The 18,986-nt window shown below is 40.3% G+C and overlaps 1 protein-coding gene across 1 annotated transcript in view; it reads left to right on the top strand.

Moving 5' to 3' along the window:
• Positions 1-32: 32 nt before the first annotated feature.
• Positions 33-18,986, top strand: part of LANCL3 (LanC lantibiotic synthetase component C-like 3 (bacterial)) — a 101,957-nt gene continuing 83,003 nt past the window's right edge. Inside the window, 2 exon segments of the mRNA XM_011941952.1 lie at positions 33-439; positions 442-845. Coding sequence (XP_011797342.1) covers positions 307-439; positions 442-845 — 537 coding nt within the window. The 5' untranslated portion in view covers positions 33-306.

Raw genomic sequence — 18,986 nt, forward strand, 5'->3', positions numbered from 1 at the left:
AGATCACCTCGGCCCCTTGGAGAGGCCGCTGAGCTGCTGCGGGGCAGGAGGGGGCGGGTTCGGCGAGGGCGCGGCCTCTGAGACGGGAGCGCACGATACGCATCCCCGCGATCGCAGCCCGGCGCCCCACTTGGCCATCCGCTACTTGCCCGCCTCCTCTTGTCACCTCCCGTCTCATCTTTCTCGCTCCTTCCCCGCCGCATACACCGCCATCCGAGTGCCTCAGAGAGCCCGAGGTGGTGTGCGGGGCTGCAGGGCACGACTTCAAGCGGTCCTCAGCTCCGCACTAGGGGGACGGGTAACAGCATGGACACCAAGCGCTGCTTCGCCAATCGCTTCGATGACTACCAGGGCAGCCTGCTGGCGGGCCAGTGTGAGGAGGCGGTGGCGCTCTTGGTCACCGCTACCATCCAGCGCATCCTCCAGGAGCTTCCCCCACTCGGGGCAGCGCCGAGACCCGAACGGCGACGGCCGGGGCTAGTGGCTGCCAGGGGTGGCTTTTTGGCGGCGTGGCCGAAGTGGCCTATCATGCTCTACCACGTCTCGCAGAGCCCCGGGAACGCTACCTGAGCTCACCTATGCGCCTCATCGACGCGTGCGCCGAGCCGGACGCCGACACCCGCGCTGCCTTCCTGCTCGGGGGCGCGGGCGTGTACGCCGTGGCCACGCTCGTGTACCACGCCCTGGGCCGGTCCGACTACGTGCAGCCGCTGGGCAAGTTCCGGGCTCTGTGTGCCGTCTGCGCGCCGGTCTCCTTCCTGGAGTGCGGCTCCGACGAGCTGTTCGTGGGCCGCGCAGGCTACCTGTGTGCCGCTCTGGTGCTCAAGCAGAAACTCGCCCAGGAGGTAAGAAGTAGCCCCGGCCGCGGGAGGGCGCTCGCCGCTTGCCCGGCCTCCCTTCCCCGGACTCCTTGGCTCCGGCAGCACTGCCCAGGGTTGCTCTCCATCTCTTTGTTACTCTTCGTGTGGTGCTAGCATTTCGTCAGTCTCTTGAGGTCTGTCTCCTGCTTTTGTCCGTCATCTTTCCTGCCTTTTTCAGTCTCTCATTTGTTGAGATTCGGCGTCTCTACGCTTTGTCCGTGTTTTTACACTGAACGTGGCATCACTCCAGATGCCTGTTAGCTTTCTGGGGGATGACAGTGTGGCCCTTTCAAGTAAGATGAGAACCTCAGAAATGGAAGGGATTTCCTTTCCTTTGACTCTGCTGTCAAAAGCTGAGGCATCCTCGAATGTTAGAGTGCTAGAAAGTAATGGAACTTTTCGGGGCCGATGTGGAGGTAAGTTGCTTCTGGAGCCCTGGGTCTGTAACCAAGAATACCTGCTCAGCTGTGGGTCTGATGTATTTACTGTCTTGCTTACTATTCAGTTCAACCCATGGCTCTTATTAAATGCATATCTGATAGGAGTGTCCCCTTTAAAAATACATAAAGGTAGACGGAAATGTACCCGGAAATGTACCCCATTGTGGTTGCATGTGCATTATTTCACTTAAACATATTTGCTTAGGATGGGCAAGACCACAGCTTTCTTGACAGGCAGCTTTTCTTGATGAATAACTTTACAGTGGCTCCTAAAAGTGAATTGGTTTTCACATACATATTTTTTCCTGGACTCACTTTGAAATCAGCATGTGGTTATTAGAAGAGAATATGCCAGTTCCTGTGGAGTAGGAAAAAGAACAAAACTCTGAAGGATCATAGTGACTAGAACTGAGAGAGAGGCACTTTCATTCATAATCCACTGGAGCCAAGTATTGTTCTAGGGAGGAAGTGACACATTTAACTTGGCTTTATTTAGGTGAGAAAGGCGTTTGAAGAAAAATTAAAGGTATATAGAGTGTTTTAAAAGAGTAATTAACTTAGATCACTTCTACAGAGGCGGACAGGTTTTTTTTTAATAGCAGGTGAGGTTGATTCAAGTGAGAAAAAAGATGACTAAAGAAAGTGCACTGTGTTAGCTGGGCAGCAAAGATCTATGTCACAAAGTTGTCTTGAAATAGTTTACTCTGCTTCTGAGTCACTGTTACTGCCAGCAGTTATTCAAATGCCCTTCCAGTTGTAGAAAACCTTTCAGAAGGCCACAGAGATATTTACATATCATTTGCATGCATTTGCATCTGCTCCCCTCACCTTGTAGTCTGGCAGCAAGCGATTTTCAAAATTTTTTTTCCAATTGTTTTCCTTAATCTTGCCTCTTTCCCTTTCCATGCCTTGAGGCCTTTTCTCCAGAATGGAGTGGGAAGAGTGTGTAACCACCAGGTCACACAGGTGGAAGCAGACCAGAAGGACTCTGCCCAAAAACTGGTGGTTTGGGCCATTCTGCAACACTGATCCACAAAGACTTTTATTAAGACCTCTCTTCTGCCCTCCTGCCAAACCAGATCTTCTTTTTTGTGCTAATCGAGTTAAGGTGCTTTGGACCCTGCTCCCAGGAGATGGAACAAGCTTCAAGGATAAGAAAAAAAAAAAAAAGCCCAGCTCTTAACCTGAGCAAACCAGTTAGTTCCAGTGCCAGCTGCAGCTGTGGCAATTCAAGACTTTCTGGCTTGAAAGGTGTAGGGCAGGGGCTAAGCACGCCAGACTGGAAGCCCTTTGAGGGGAAAGTACAAGTTTTACACACCATCCCCACCCCGCAAGTCCTAGCCAGCACAGGACTTTGCCCTCAGTAGGTGATCCATAAACCTTGATCAAATTGAATTGCGAATTTGTGTCATTTCTCTATAAATAATCTGTCAGTATGTCCTGGGTTTCTTCCCCTCCGATGTCATTTATATTCACATTCCTCTGGCAGTTCCCTCAGTTATCACTCTAATTTAGATCCTCCCCACATTACTTGGCACATCTTTGCCACCTAATAAAGAGTTGAATGAATGAATCACCATATATTAGGATTGGTGCAACATACTTTGAGCTGGAATCTCCCACTCAAGCCGTTCCATCTACCCCTAAGAAACAAATATTTCAAAAGACACTTTTCATCATATTATTTCCCTGCTCAGCATACTGCAGTGGCTCCCTATTACTTTTTCTCCAGTGGCTTGTCATCTCACAGTTAAAGTTATGATTCTTAAAAATAGCTGAGAAGGCCCCACATGATCTAGCCTCCTACACACCTACTCTACTCCTTGCTCATTCTTCTTCAACCACACTGTCCATCTTACTGTTTTAGTTACTTTCCTGTCTCAGGCTGTTTGTTCTTACGGTTCTTTCTACTTGGAACACTCCCTGTATTTACAGCTAGATCTCTGACCTTGTATAGGTGTGTGTGTGTGTATATATATATATATATATACACACACACATATAAATTTTTTTTTTTTTTTGAGACAGGGTCTCAGTCTGTCACCCAGGCTGGAGTGCAGTGGTGCAACCATGGCTCACTGTAGCCTCGACCTTCTGGGCTCAGGTGATCCTCCTACCTCAGCCTCCCAAGTAGGTGACACCACAGGCATGCACCACCACACCCGGCTAATTTTTTGTTTTTTTTTGTAGAGACAGAGTTTTACTATATTGCCTATGCTGTTCTGGAACTCCTGGGCTCGAGTGATCTGCCCGCCTCAGTCTCTTAAAGTGCTGGGATGACAGTCATGAGCCACTCTGCCTGGCCTTGTATAGGTCTTTACTTCCTCACTGAGGCCTTTCCTGACTACCCTATTTAAAATTGCAACGCCACCCTCAACTTATCCCCCTTTTGTGATTTGTTTTACTTAAATTGTTTATTTATGTCTTCGCCAATTAGAATGTAAGCTCCATAAGGGTAGACATTTTTGGTTTCATTGATGTTCATTGCCAAGACTGCCTGGCACGTTTTTAGATACCCAGCTTTGTGTTTGCAAATATCACTCAGTTTTAGTGGTGTCCCATTTATCAATATTTTCCTTTATGATGGTAGTTTTGGTGTCATGTTTTAAGAAATCTTTTCCCACTGCCAAAGTTTCGGTAAATATTTGTTAAATGAATGAATGAATGAGTTATAGTTTCTTCCAATTATTTTTCTTGGCTTAAGCTCAACCAATAAAGCAGTGCTTATTAAACTTTAATGTGCTTAGGAATCACCTGCAGATCTTATAGAGCTGCAAGTTCCTGGGTGATGCTGATATTGCGGGTCCATAGAGCATGCTTTGAATAGCGAGCAATACTATGCTGCATAGATTTTCACATTATAACTGCCACCTCTATTAAGGCATACTGTAAGACACCATTCTATGAAGCTTGATAGGTTTATTTAAAAGGTCTGTAGTTTAGAATGCTGATTACTATATCCTACCTTTCACTCTAAAGACCCACAAGAGGAATTGCTGTCTGATTGTAGAGACAGTAATAGTTGTGTGACTCCTGGCAACTGATTGAATTTTAAAAATCTTCAAAATATATCATGTAACTGATTCTGTTTCTCACTTTGTGTTGGCTACTAGGGAGTGTATGGCTAGAATTGTGGTCCCTATAAGCTAGCAGTACCTTAGTAGATCTGTATTTATGTGTAGATGTTTCTCCTGGGTTTATCTAATTTGTTTCTTCCTTAGTTTACCCTTTTCTAGGTTCTTTTCTTTTGATTTGATTTTGTTGTTTGTATTTATGTTTACAAGGTTCAGATATAAGAAAAAGATGTATGTGTATGTGGCAAGATACATACACATGTATGTGTATTTTCACTTAACTTGGCCTTCCTGGAATAGCTCCAAGGATTTCTTAGGCAGATACCCTTGAGCAACGGGGCATTGAAGTCTCAAGAAATCATGCCAGAAAAACTTATGTTGGGTCCATTCGACTTTCCACTGATTGGTGGAAATGGAGCGGACAATGGCAGAGGGATTATGGGGAGACCTAGGATCTCAGTTAAAAGAATAACTCTGCCACTGAGTGATCTTGGAAAAATATTTTAACATCGTTGAGCCTTAATTTCCTCACCTGTAAATTGATTAATAAGAGCTTCTTCATTGACTCGTTCCGGTTTTCATTCATTCATTCAGTGAACGTCAAGTTTCTACATGGTGTGAGGCAACTTACTAGATGCTTGGGTTCAGTAGTGAACGAAAAATACAAGTCTCTTGGTGAAGAAAACAATAACATCAGTCCTTTTAGTTAAGTGCTCTTAAGGATGTAATCAGGGACTAATTGAGGACAGGTGGGAAAGGGGAGGGCCGCTGTTTGGTAGGAAAGCTTCTCTGTGGAGGCAACGTCCTGGCTTATCACTAGAGCATGGGAACCAAGTGGCTGCGCTAAGAACAGGCATTCCAGGCAGAGGGCAAGAGGCCCTAAGGTGGGAAATGACTTGGACATTTCAAAGAAACAGAAGGAGGCTAGCATGGCTGGAGCAGAGAGAGAGCAGAGCATAGAGGAGTTTGAAACCATGGAAGGAGACATGAGCAGGGTAAAATCAGATCCTGGAGGCTCAAGTTAGTCAAAGTTAGGAATCTGCATTTGTTTCATGTTTAAAGGAGGAAATATCTTGATCTAACTTACCTTTTAGAAAGATGACCCCGGTTTTCTGTATTAAGAGTGGATTGACAATATTAAGAATGATAACAAGGGGGACTGGTTATGGGGGTTTAAACCCCTTTTGTGCCAAGGACTCCTTGTCAGTCTGGTGAAACCTACAGGACCTCTTCTTAGAATAATATTTTTAAATGCATAAAAGAAAACACACAGAATTACAAAGGAAGTCAAGTATATTGCAGCCCCGTTACCAAAACATTTTTAAAATGTGTGAGCAGTAGCGTGTGTGCTCCTTTATTAACACGTTAAATAAGATTTTACGGCAGGTCTAATGATGATGATACTTTTGAAACAGTGATGAGAGTCAATGATGTTTTGAGATACCTTCCAGAGCTGCAGCGTGGCATGCATATATCTGTGATTTCTATAGGTGACAAAGTCACAAGTACAACTAGTGGTTTGTGGTTTACATTTGTAATGAAATGCTAAGTTGTTTAAGTAAGGCGGGAAACATGTAGATGTGATTTTATTTCCCCAGCCAAAGGAGACTGGTTTGGAAGTTGCTGTGATGACCAGTCCTAGATAAAGTACCTAGCACAGTGCTTGGCACATAGTAGCTGCTAAATGGAATCAATGGTAGCCTTTTTCGCTACTACTAACAGAAAACCTGAGGTAATTCTGAATATCAGATAGAAAATGATACTCAATATGACGTATCTATCTTCCTGCTGTGATTTGAAAACAACAACAACAACAGCAAATTACTGCAAACTTGTTAATTGGGTCTTTGGCTCATTTCTAAGGCAGGTGGTTGGCAGCCATAAGGGGCAATGCTTTTAGCTGTAAATAACAAAATGTCCAATAAAAAGTCATCTAAATAATGAGAACATTTATTACCTCACTTAGCAAGGAGTGGAAAACTAGGCCACTCCAGGACTGTTTCAGCAACTCAGGAGAGTTATCCAAATCCAAGCTCTTTCCAGCTGTTTTCTCTGCTGTTCTCAGTGTTTGAGCTGTTTCACCTTTCAATGTTGTAAGATGGCTGCTGTCATTGCAAACATTGTGTTCCCCTAACTGAAGTAGTGAGGAAAGGTCTGAGGCTTTTTTTCCTCTGCATCTTTTTCTAAAGTCATGTAGAACATTCTATCCTAGAAGAATTTCCCTTCTGACTCATTGCGCAGCACTTGGTCATTAGCCAGTTCTAGTTTCAGGGAGGCTGGGAAGGATAGTGTTTTTATTTTTAACCTCGATCATTGACAGGTACCGACACGAAAAAAGGGAGAAGGAAATGGTTGTTTGTTGGTTACCAAAGCATCTGCCCTTTGGCGTCCCTTGGCAAGGTCTGTCTTGTGACCTCCTTTATCCATTCGCTTTTCCTCCCTTTGGTGTTTCTCTTGCCTTTTCCACGTCATCTCCATGTGTCATGACACCTGTAAGGTATCTTGTTTTTGCTGTCAGCTAGCTGCCAATTAAATAAAAGCTAAGATATTAATTGTTTATCAAGATTTAAACTAGTAAAGTTTGGGGAATATATTTTATGGCAGTAACTGCATTTTTCCTACCTTTTCTTAAAAAGTATTTCTCTCATCAAAGATATAAAACAAAATGAGTCTTTAAATTGTTTATTTAAAATTTGTTTTAGGCCTGGCCCGGTGGCTCATGCCTCTAATCCCAGCACTTTGGGAGGCCGAGGTGGGCAGATCACGTGAGGTCAGGAGTTCGAGACCAGCCTGGACAACATAGTGAAACCCTGTCTCTACTAAAAATACAAAAATTAGCTGGGCATGTGGTAGGTGCCTGTAATCCTAGCTACTCAGGAGACTGAGGCAGGAGAATTGCTTGAACCTGGGAGGCAGAGGTTGCAGTGAGCCGAGATTGCACCACTATACTTCAGCCTGGGTGACAGAGTGAGACTCCATCTCCAAAAAAAAAAAAAAAAAAAAAAATTTGTTTTAAAAGTTAATATTAAAAAAAATTTTTTAGAAGTCTATTCCATAAAATACTTGTATTTTATCCACTTATACAAATTATCATATTATACTTATGCAGCTTGCTTTCTTGCTTAATGTACATTGGACATCTTTGCATATTGTATAGAGAGATGTAACATTCTTTATACTGGTTTAATAGTTATACTATAATTTAACCCTTATTGATGGACATTAGGTTGATTCCAGTTTTTTCTCCTTTTTTTGCTATCACAAATAGTGCCATAAATAATATACATGCATATACATATACAGTAGTCCCACCATATCTGCCAGGGATATGTTCCAAGACCGCCAGTGGATGCCTGGAACCATGGATAGTACCAAATACTACATATACTGCTTTTCTGATCTGATTCCCAAGACACCTAGAGACACCTACTAAGTGACCAAGGGGCAGGTGGTTTACAGAGTGGATACGCTGGAAAAAAGGATGATTCATGTCCCAGGTGGGAAGGAGCAGGATGTCCCCAAATTTTATCACACTACTCAGAATGGCATGAAATTTAAAACTTATGAACTGTTTATTTCTGGAATTTTTCACGTAGTATTTTTGGACCCCGGATGTCTGCTGGTAACTGAAACCACAGAAAGCAAAACCTTGGATAAAAGAGGATTGCTGTAAAATGCATATATACATATATAATGTATACATGTAATATATGTGTGTGTATATATATCTTTTCATATATGTATTTTTGCCAACTTTTGCAAGTATCAATATAGGGTAAATTTTTAAAACACAATTGCTGGGTCAAAGTTGACATATATTTTTTATTTGATAGAGGATTATCAAATTGCCCTCCAAAAATGTTCTACCAATTTCTATTCCCTCCACCAGCATTTGGGAGTACCTGTGTTCTCACTGGGTTTCATCAGAATTTTTAGTATATGCCAAACTGACAAGTAGAAAATTAGGATGGAGATTTCCAGGGTAGAAACTGAGTCCCCTTATTGTTTCTTTCAACTTTTACCAAACAAAATGTGTGTGTGGAATTTCATTCAGTCTTTGGATTTGAGCGGTTCCCATTTTTTAGGCAGGTGTGTGTTGCATACTGCCTAAGTAAACCCTGAAGTTTGGCTTGAAATGACGGCAGGGTTGGGCAAGCTGGATTTTTGTAGGCTGGGTCCAATTCCTAATTGCCTGATTACAGATCCACCAGGAAGCGGGCACTTCTGTGGGCTACAGCTTAGACCCATTGTTGTCCATGACCCAGAACCCAGTGAATGCTAAAATGTAGTGATGTAATCAGGACTAACGATGATTGATCACTTATTTCCACACACTGTTGTAAGTTTTTTTCATGTATTATGTCACTTTTCAAAATGTACCTAAGTGTAATTTTGTTTGTTAAAATTTTTTTATTTTTAATTCCCAATCATTGTATATATTTATGGGGTACAATGTGATGTTTTGATACATGTGTACATTGTGGAATGAGCAAATCAGGCTAATTAACACATCCATCACCTGACATACTTATTATCATTTCTTTGTGGTGAGAACATTTAAAATCCACTTTTAGCAACTTTGAAGTATAGAATACATTATTATTAACTATAGCAGAAGATCATCGGAACTTATTCCTCCTGTGTAATGAAAACTTCATACCCTTTTACCAGCTTCTCCCCTTTCCCTCCCCATCTCCCCCTACCCACCTCCAGCTTCTGGCAATTACCATTGTACTCTCACCTTCTATGAGTTTGACTTTTTGAGATTCTACATAGATGTCACTTAATACTACCAGCAACCTTATAACATGGGCACCATTATTATCTCCATCATATCCAGTAGGGAAACTGAGGCACAGAGAGGTTGAGAAACTTGTTCCAGATCACACAGCAAGTCAGTGGCAGAGATGGGGTTCCATCTTCCCCAGGCTGGTTGCCAAATCTGTGATTTCAATTGGTGATCCTCATATTTTAATGTGCATACAGACCCCAGGGATCTTGTTAAAAATCAGCTTTTAGCTCAGTGAGTCTGGAGTGTGGCTCATGATTCTGCATCTCTACTGAGCTTCAGGTGATGCCGCTCTTGCTGGTTTATGGAACAAACTCGAGCACAACACTCTGAATTACATTTTCCCCCCAATTTTATGGGGTTGCCTGTCAACAAATGTAACTGCTCCTGCAAACTTCATGATTTTCATCATTTTCTCTTGTACTGAGGATGCCTTCTTCCATAGGTGCAAGAATACCAGCTCTCTGATTTGTGGGTTATACTGAAGGAAAGAGTCACTTCCTGGTGCATCTCCTTGTAGGTTTAAGGGATATGTTGACATCTGTTGAATGAATGAGCAAGAATTTCTTTTTCCTAATAGATGTAATTTTTCACTGTATACAGCAAGTTTTTAGAATTCCTTTAAAGGCCCAAACAAACCATATCCCAGCAGTTTTAAATTATTTCATGATAATTCAAGAGACACCTTATTATGACATTCCCAAACAGAAAACATGAGCCTGATAATCATGATACCAAGCCTATTTTAGAGTCATTCCATTGATTTTACCTGTTTGATGTAAAGTAGTGCTTCTCTTCCAACTCTAAATTAATTTAAACTTAAAATGATCAGACATCTTCCTTTTTATTTTCTAATCACAATGATTTAACAGACCTACTCAAAATAATGTAGAAAGCTTTAGATACAATTTATTTATATCTTTTCATCTGTTAATATACATTCCACTAAAACCCAAACTTATTATTTGTATTATAATTATTTAAAGAGAACATAGTTCATAATTTTTTGTTACAGAGTAAATGGAAAAATAAACACAGTAAAACTTGTTTTAAATGAACTTATTTATTTTGCCAATAACTAAACTCACAGTGCTCTATAAGGATATTGTTTTAATGGAATTTTATTAAATGTATTGGCCTTTGAATGTGAAAATGATAGATTGTATTAATTTCTTACTAACTTCTTCACTAATTACACTTTTGCTGGTTAATTTAGTAAATGATGTTTGTCATGTGATTGGCTGCAACACAATATACAATTGATTTCCTCCAAGTGACAGGGCGGTTCTGTAGTATCCCCACATGGTGATGGTCTCTAGGTAAACTGGTCCCACAGTTCATGATGTGTCCAAGTCTTTCTCTTCATGATTCAACTTTACAAGTTCATCTCTGACCACCAGTCAAGTACCATGTCTTGATTAGTTTGTCTCATAAAAAAACAAGTTGTTCTTATTATACACACACACGCACACAGATATATATATGCATGTGTATATAAGATACACACACACGCACACATCACTAAATGCTTCCTAATTATTTTCTTTATGGTTTTACTTACTAGGGAAACCTACCAAGACAACAGGCCTATTATTCTTGGTGTGCTAGCCACTTGATCAAACTGAATTTTCAAGAAGTATTTGATCTTTCTTTTTGCAAGCTGAATAAAGGAGTGTTTTGTGTAAGACCAGATTTTCCTTTCTGAATAGCTTTAACCATTCAACGAACCAGAGAAATGAACGACTTTGGCCTGTTAAAGTGTGAGTATGGCTATCTGGGTCATAAAGAAGCTGTTTTTCAGATGAGAGACAAAGTCTTACAGACTTCATTGGTAAAAACATCTAAATGAGAGGTGGCAAAACAAATATTTGTCATGGCATTATGTGCTGTTAGCTGTTCCTGTGCCCATCTGCTGGCCCCATTGCTTTGCGTGGAATGGATTCCCTGTGCTCAGTGGTGTGTTGAAATCTGGTGTCTATGGCAACAAAAGCATCACCAATCTCAAAGCAAGCACTGTCAGGACCAGCTGAATCTCCACTCACACAACGACTTTAGGAAAGGAGACACATTCTAACAGACTTTACAGCTATCCAAGGCCAAAGAGATCCAATGTCCAACCAGAAAGGACGTATTGTCCTCATGCATATATCATTAACATAATCTTGCTTTTTAAAATGTTTTTTTTTTTCTTGTGAGGCAAAGAGAATTGCACATTTATTACAAATTGCAATTGTTGAAATAAGCTGGACTCTCAATGAAGACATTAAAGCATGATAGTTAAGAACAGTCTTTTCAGATTCAGGTAGCCTTGCGATTGTCAGATTCCATTGCAATATCTGATTGATTTTAAGCAAGTTATTTAGCATCTCTGAGGCTTAATTTCTTCACCAACAAAATGCAATTCAAGCAGCACCTACCTCATAGGTGTGCTATGAAGGGCCACTGAGAATGTGTGGTAATGTGCTTGGCAGAGGATGCTCCCAGGCATAGACTAAGAATTCCCTATGTCAGCCATGATTTTGAGTATTGGTGGGCTTCAGCATAGGGTGATGAGACAGTGTAACTGCATTTTCACTGAGATGGAGTACTCCTCCAAATATCAGTATGTGTGGTTTTTTCTTCTCTTTTTTTTTCCTTGAATCTATCTGACAACTATAAACCTTCCTTCAACCTACTACTTGGTGGAGACAGTGGCTGCCAGTGTTCTGGATGTTGATTCCGAGTATTGTTGGGCTTTATCATAGGGTGCTAAAACACTCTGCATTGATTAAATAGCATATGTATTCTTTTGGATGTTCAGTCAGTCTTTCTAATATTCTCTGTGGTGGCATTCAGAGCTGCTGTGTACCGGATGGCAACAGCAAAGCTTTGAGATTTTCACACAGAGGTCATAAAGGGCTGGGGGGAAGCCCTCTGCTCTGCCATTCAGGAGATTAAGCTGAGCTGCTCAGGCAGATTATATGTCAAAGTAAATTGAGTGGGTGGGCATCACCCCTAAACAAGGACTTGTGTGAATTACTCTGCACTTCCTCCAGGGAAAGGTCTCTTTTCTCTTTTAAAAACTCTAGGATCTTTTGCAGTGTTATAAGAATTGGCTTTCTTGTTTCTCTGATATGTGCTCCTTGGAGTAAATCACCTGATTGGCTTAAAGATACTGTAAATTGCCATACAGGTGATGTTGGAATATTTGCTTCTTGCTCTGTTCCCCACTCCAACCCCCTATTCTGAGTGGTGGATTCAAAGAGCTATTTTTTGCTCTTAAGTTCTCTTCTTTGTTTCTAGAGATAATTTGCTTCCATAGCACTAATTCAAAATTTCAGAAGAATTTCAATGGTAGTGACACTGTCAAAGTGACAACTTCAAATGAGTTTTCCTCAGCAAATGTTCCAGGTCGTGTGCATTTATTAGCTTGTTTCAGAAAAGGGTTAATACAATCAAGGATTCTTTCAAGTGTTTCTTCAGCTTCTGGGCTCAGAAAGTATTTTTTTCTTGCATTAATGGACTTCTCTATTAGTATTTGAAAGCTATGTGATATAAAGCTATGTGACTCACTGTCAGTTTTACAAACTTAAATCTGCACTTCACTCTTTCATTCCTAGCTCCTATTTATATTCATTTATCACATAATGCTCTTGATATTAACAACTACACTACTCTAATAATAAAGCTCTAATTATGACTTTTCCCTATCCCTAATTGGGGATAGGGGTGCCATGTGTATTGATTAGCTCTGCTTATGATCTTCAATACCACACCAACTGGGTTCTAAGTCTTGGCTTTAATCTCCATGTGGGTCTATTTTTTTTTTTTCTGACACAAGAGTTTCTTACACTTGAACATGCATTAGAATCCCTCGAGGGCTTGTTAAAACACACATTGCTGGGCTGTACTCCCTAAGTTTCTGGAGATGGGCCTGAGAATTTTCACTTTTAACAAGTTCCCAGTGATACTGCTGCAGCTGCTGCTGGTCTGGGGAATACATTTCGAGAACAAATTTCCTGAGTAGCTAGGATAATAGGCACCTACGACCACCCTTAACCTTGGCCAAACATCTCTGAAATGTGGGAACTAGGTGAGGGCATATGGCAGCAGTACCATAAACTTATCACCACCAGAAAATAAATCAAAAGATAAGACTTACTATGTGACAGGCACTATGATAAGCATATTTTCTTCATTTTACAGGTGAGAAAATTGTGACTTAGAGAGGTTTAGTAACTTGCCTAATATCACACAGCTAGTAAAGTAGTAGAATCCACGTTTGTCTGACCATATAACTTCTTAATTTCTATAGATTTAAGTCAGGTAAACCCTCTGCATGTTTTTCTACTAAAGCACACACTTCCAAGAGGATCTTGGGCTTGCACCACAAGATGTTTGGAAGAATAGGCTGAACTCAACTCAACACTAGAAAGGTTCAGGAATTAGAGGTTCTAGGCATCTCTGGTGTTAGTGGGCGTGTGAGTCAGGTATGAAAACAGAATTAGTTGCAGGTTTGATAAACAGTGGTTAGACTCCCAGATACTTTCCCAAATCTGAGCAACCAGATGATGGTCTCAGGCCAGGTTTCCCAAAGGTGACCCTGAGATGTGGATTCATATGGAATTGTTTATTAAGGAAGTGTTCCAAGGAAAAAGCAGTATGAGAATGGGGAAAGCAGGAAGCAGTGAATGGAAGGAAACGAAGCAAGAGTGTGATCTTAGGCTAAATTCCAGCCTCTGTCTCATCTTGTAGGGAAGCTCTGGAGTGTATGTTACACTCTAGCTAGAGGTACACTCTTGTACCAGTAATGGGCTCCAGCTGGTGGTGGGGGGTATGTAAATTTTCAGGTACTACTGACTCTCTTGGTGTGCTGCTGAAGTTGCCCTTGTAGCCCAAAAGTAGGGCTCTGAAGAAGCCTGCAGGTGAGAGTTGTTAGAAGCAAAGTATATGGACATAGGGGGGTGGATTCAAAGAACTGATAAAGAAGCATCTGAGAAGGTTTGGTAGGGAAACCTGCAGTTCCTCCACCTGGGCCCTCCACACCTCAGTAGAAGCCTTGAGATTCACTTTTTTGACAGATTGAGTTAGAGAAACTCAGCTTTGAGGCCCAAGGCACAGTCAAGGGCAGAGATGTGGTACTTCACTGAAAGCAGAATGACATGAAAGTTTACATGCTGAATTGTGGGCACCTCCCTCCCGCACACACATTTAATTAACCTCTTCCTCAAATCCACATTCAGAACATTGGCAGCCACTGCCTCCAACAAGCAGTAGGTTGAAGGACGATATATGGTTGTCAGATACATTCACGAAGAAAGAACCACAGATACAGACATTTGGAGGAGCACTCCATCCCAGTGTAAATGCAGGTACACTGTCTCATCACCCTCTGCTAAAGCCAGCCAACTGGCTAGCCCTTTCCCATACCCAGAGTTGCCAGTGAGCTTCTTAGGATGAAACTGTGAAATAGGAACTGTCATACAAAAGACATTTGAGGAACGTGTCTGATTTAAAAGGCAGCGATGGTAACAAAATATACAAATAGGAAAGCCAATCTTGGAGGAAACAGATGATACTGCGTAAGAAAATTTCCTAGTTGCCCAAATCCATAATTAATATTGTCAGGAAAGTAAACACGACTGAAATGAAAGTAGGATATTATTGAAAGGAATATTGAGAGAACAGAAAAGAATGTTTAGAAATAAAAAAAGATAGCAGAAATAAAAATAATTAAATGCAAAAATTAGAATATTAAGTTGAATAAATGTCCCTGAAAGTTCAACCAAAAGACAATGAGATTGATAATAAGAAAAAAGATTAGAGAAGTCCATCCTCTGTCTAATAGTCGGTCTCAATTAAAAGAGAACAAAGTGAAAGAGGAAAATTATGAGGAAAAGCAAGAATATTTTTATAAGTGAAATACATGAGTTGCCAGATTTAAGAGACCCACCAGCATATTAGATGGAAAAACAATAAAGAAGAGACTCTAAAAATTTCCAAAAAGGAAAAAACTTGGTTCCAAACAAGGATTAGCATTGGAACTGTCATAGCAACTTAGAAATTTAAAAAACCATGAAGGCCTCCAAAATTCATAGACAAAATTCTTTTTTTTTTTTTCTTTTTCTTTTTTTTTTTTGAGATGGAGTCTTGCTCTGTCGCCCAGGCTGGAGTGCAGTGGCCGGATCTCAGCTCACTGCAAGCTCCGCCTCCCAGGTTTACGCCATTCTCCTGCCTCAGCCTCCCGAGTAGCTGGGACTACAGGCGCCCGCCACCGCGCCCGGCTAGTTTTTGTATTTTTTTTCTAGTAGAGACGGGGTTTCACCATGTTAGCCAGGATGGTGTCGATCTCCTGACCTCGTGATCCGCCCGTCTCGGCCTCCCAAAGTGCCGGGATTACAGGCTTGAGCTACCGCGCCCGGCCCATAGAGAAAATTCTAAACTAGAATTCTGTAGCAGCCAAAATTATCAATCAAGTATGGAAGTAGAAAACATATCTTTAGCTATGCAAGGTCTCCAAAAAGATACCCTTTTTGTAGTTTGTCAAAAACTACAGAGGGAATGAACGAAAACATTGGAAAATATGGAATCACAAAACCTGAGGCCCCAATACCAGGGGGTCACAGGGAACTTCCAGGGTAGTAGTAAAAGGACAGTCCAGGATCACGGCTGGGTATTAATACCAAGGGAAGAAAAAGGAGACAAAAGTAGTCCTAATTGACATGATATTGCTCAATGAATATTGATTTAGCCAAATAATGTGATACTATTATTTTGGGTAGGTAAGAAAGGAGAAGTATGTATGGAGAGATTATTAAAAAGCTAAAGTTTCATTTTCCATGTTAGCAGGTTAATATAGAATGCCTAAATGAACACATAAAGAAATAGTTGTATAAGGATGTCATTTTAAAAATGTGGAGATAAATTGCTAGAAAAATATACAGATAAATGTGTTTTAATTTTTTGCCTCAAAGGAGTTGATATATGGGTGGGAATAGGTGGGGGCAGGAGCCTGCTATTATTTTGAAGAACTCTTGACTTTTAAAACAATGCACATGTATTTCTTTGAGAAATATAAACATCAAGAAAATAGATGAGGGCTCCTTAACTGACTTTACCTGTGCTTTTGGGCCATTATTTATACACACACTGTTTTGTTCTTCACATTTACCCTCTTCCAGCTCAATGATTAAACAGCGTTGTTGGAGAACATTTATGGAATGCCATCTAATAACAGAAATGATGTGTTCATTTATAGATAAATTTTGTCAACAAACATTTCCCCATCAAAAATATGGCTTGATATATCCGTTATATCCTTATAAGCCATACTAGATTAAGATTTAATGCTGATGTTTTATTAGTAGAATAAAGAGTTGAATACCTCTGTGTTGATTCAACTCTTCATGTGGTTTTATTTACACAGTTGTGCCTTCCCTAGTAAAGTATTGAGTTAAAAATGAGGACTGGACCTATATTAAGCTTCTACCCAGCGAGAAGGTATGGGGCTAGGGCCCAGTTAAAATAATTGAAAGTGAAAAGATAGATGATTAGAATACAGTAACTAGTTCAACCACTTTATCTAAAGCAGAGCAAGAATAACGTTTTTCGTGGCAGTGGCTCTAAGATGCTCCAAGTTTTTAAAATGCTTTCAAGTCATTGCAACCAAGATAAACTGATAATTACGTAGAACATTAAGTTGCTAAGTGCTTTTTACATAAGCTGTCCTATTTAATTCTTGCGATATCTCCTCAAGTTGGATATTATTACCACATTCTTTTTCAGAATAGAAAATAGAAAACATTGCAGAGAGGTTAAGTAGCTTTCCAAAGGTTATATGGTTGAGAAGTAGAATAATGATAACATTTGTTGCCCAAGCAGGATACTTTTGACAGGCACCAGCCAGTGGGGAGTCTAACAACAGATACAACCCAAGATTTACCTATGGGACTTATGGCCCCCAATTGATAAGAGATGGAGCCTCATCCAGAACTCAAGTTCTTCTCCAAAGTTATGAACTTTCTGCTGCCTTGGGCTGGTAGTACCATTAGTGTTAAACGAAATTCCCCATTACCTAATTATACCAATGAATGTTGACTGAATGGCATTTTTTGTTTGTTTGTTGAGAGAACTTTCATGGGAGTGGGCAAAGCTTCTAAACCAGTCTTGGGGATTCAGGACTGAATTAGTTGCTTACTGTCACCCTAGCCTCACCAAAGTAGCTTGAAAACTTGTAGAGGGAAGGTGTCTGGGGGCATTCAAGTATAGGTTAGAAATACTGAATAGAACATAATAAAAGGACTGATAGTGCAATGCTGGAGACAGGCATGGATGGTTAAGTATGTGGAGTGAAATTAGATGGCAAGTTGTGAAATAAACCACGAAGCAAAAAGTTCCTAACAAATTTGTTCCCTGAGTTTCTTCTGCTATTTTTCTCACAAGCCGTTTTTATAATTTTCTTGCTCCCTTTCCCCTGGCATTTCTGGCTTCCCTTTTGTGTGTATTGCTCACTGCATGTACAGTATCACTCTTGTTTTCATCTTACATGTTTCCTAGGGAGCCTTCAGCCGAGGCAACTCCAAGCTCTTAATTGCCAGTGCCTTTTTACTACTACAGAGCAGAATGACAGGCACCTTCCTGGCAAACAGAATATGCTCAATACATATTTGCAGAAGGAAGGAAGGAATACAGATGACATGTTTTCAATTTTATGAAACCAAATAATGCCCTTTGAGGCTCAAGTGTAAATATCTCGAGAAAGGACAACCTACATTTTAAAACTAGCTCTTTACATGCTGCTGCTTAAATGTGTTTTCACTTTTATGGGTCTGACAGCAGAGCCTCTTAGGATTAAGTATTTGATGGACAAGATACTTGGTTGGTCATTAATATTTTCCTATTTTCACTCACAATCTGCCTTTTAACAGCCAAAAGATGGTAAAATTCTACCACTTGTACATTATAAAATGGGAAGTATGCCTAGCTTGTGACAGGTCCAAATGATCCACTTATGCATTTATGTGCTGACAGGTAGAACTCTCTGATTGTAAATATCTTTTAGGAAACTGTAATTTTGTCCTAGCACAATACCTGACATCTAAAAAGGCTTTTGTTTGGCTTTTTAAAAGTAATCCTCATTACTTTTATATTCACGCAGGTGATAAAATTTCATATATATTTCTGGGCCCTTATCTCCTTATGTTTAAAGCTTGCATTCACTCTTGATAAATTGAACATTGGCTAGCTATGCACTTTACAGCTATTAGAATTTCTCTTTTTGTCTGTTTCTTTTGAAAGGCTTGCACTTTTCCTGTAAAGAAGAATGGAGACTAATATAGAAAATTGTCACTTTAATTTTATGTTAATATGTTGTTCCCCAAATAGCTGTTAAATTCAATGTTCATGAATTATATATGTATGGAAACAAGTCAAAGCTTGTTTCCAGTAAGTTTACTTTTACCACAGCTAAGAAACGAATATCTAATCATATCCTTCTCCTATTGAATAAAGACACCTGAAGAGATGATTACATCAGAAGTTGGAAGGAAAAATGGGTCCTCAGAATTTTTCTGAAGCATACTGTGACTTAATATAACATTTCTCCATCTTAGATAGCATGAGCTTTTAATTAGCAAGATGGCACCCTGTATGGAAAAACTGTTTCTGAGTTGTGCTGTTGATAATTGAACAACAGGTAACTCCCTATCAGTATCTCCAGCGGTCAGAGAAAAATCTCCAATTCTTCCCTTTGGTGCAAGTGACTTCTGAGAGGTTCTACTAAAATTGTTGTGTCAAATGGCTTTTAACATTTTCCTTTTGAGCTTAAGAGATTTTTTTTTTTTTT

This window comes from Colobus angolensis, unplaced genomic scaffold (assembly GCF_000951035.1).
Source record: "Colobus angolensis palliatus isolate OR3802 unplaced genomic scaffold, Cang.pa_1.0 Scaffold103, whole genome shotgun sequence".
NCBI lineage: Eukaryota > Metazoa > Chordata > Mammalia > Primates > Cercopithecidae > Colobus > Colobus angolensis.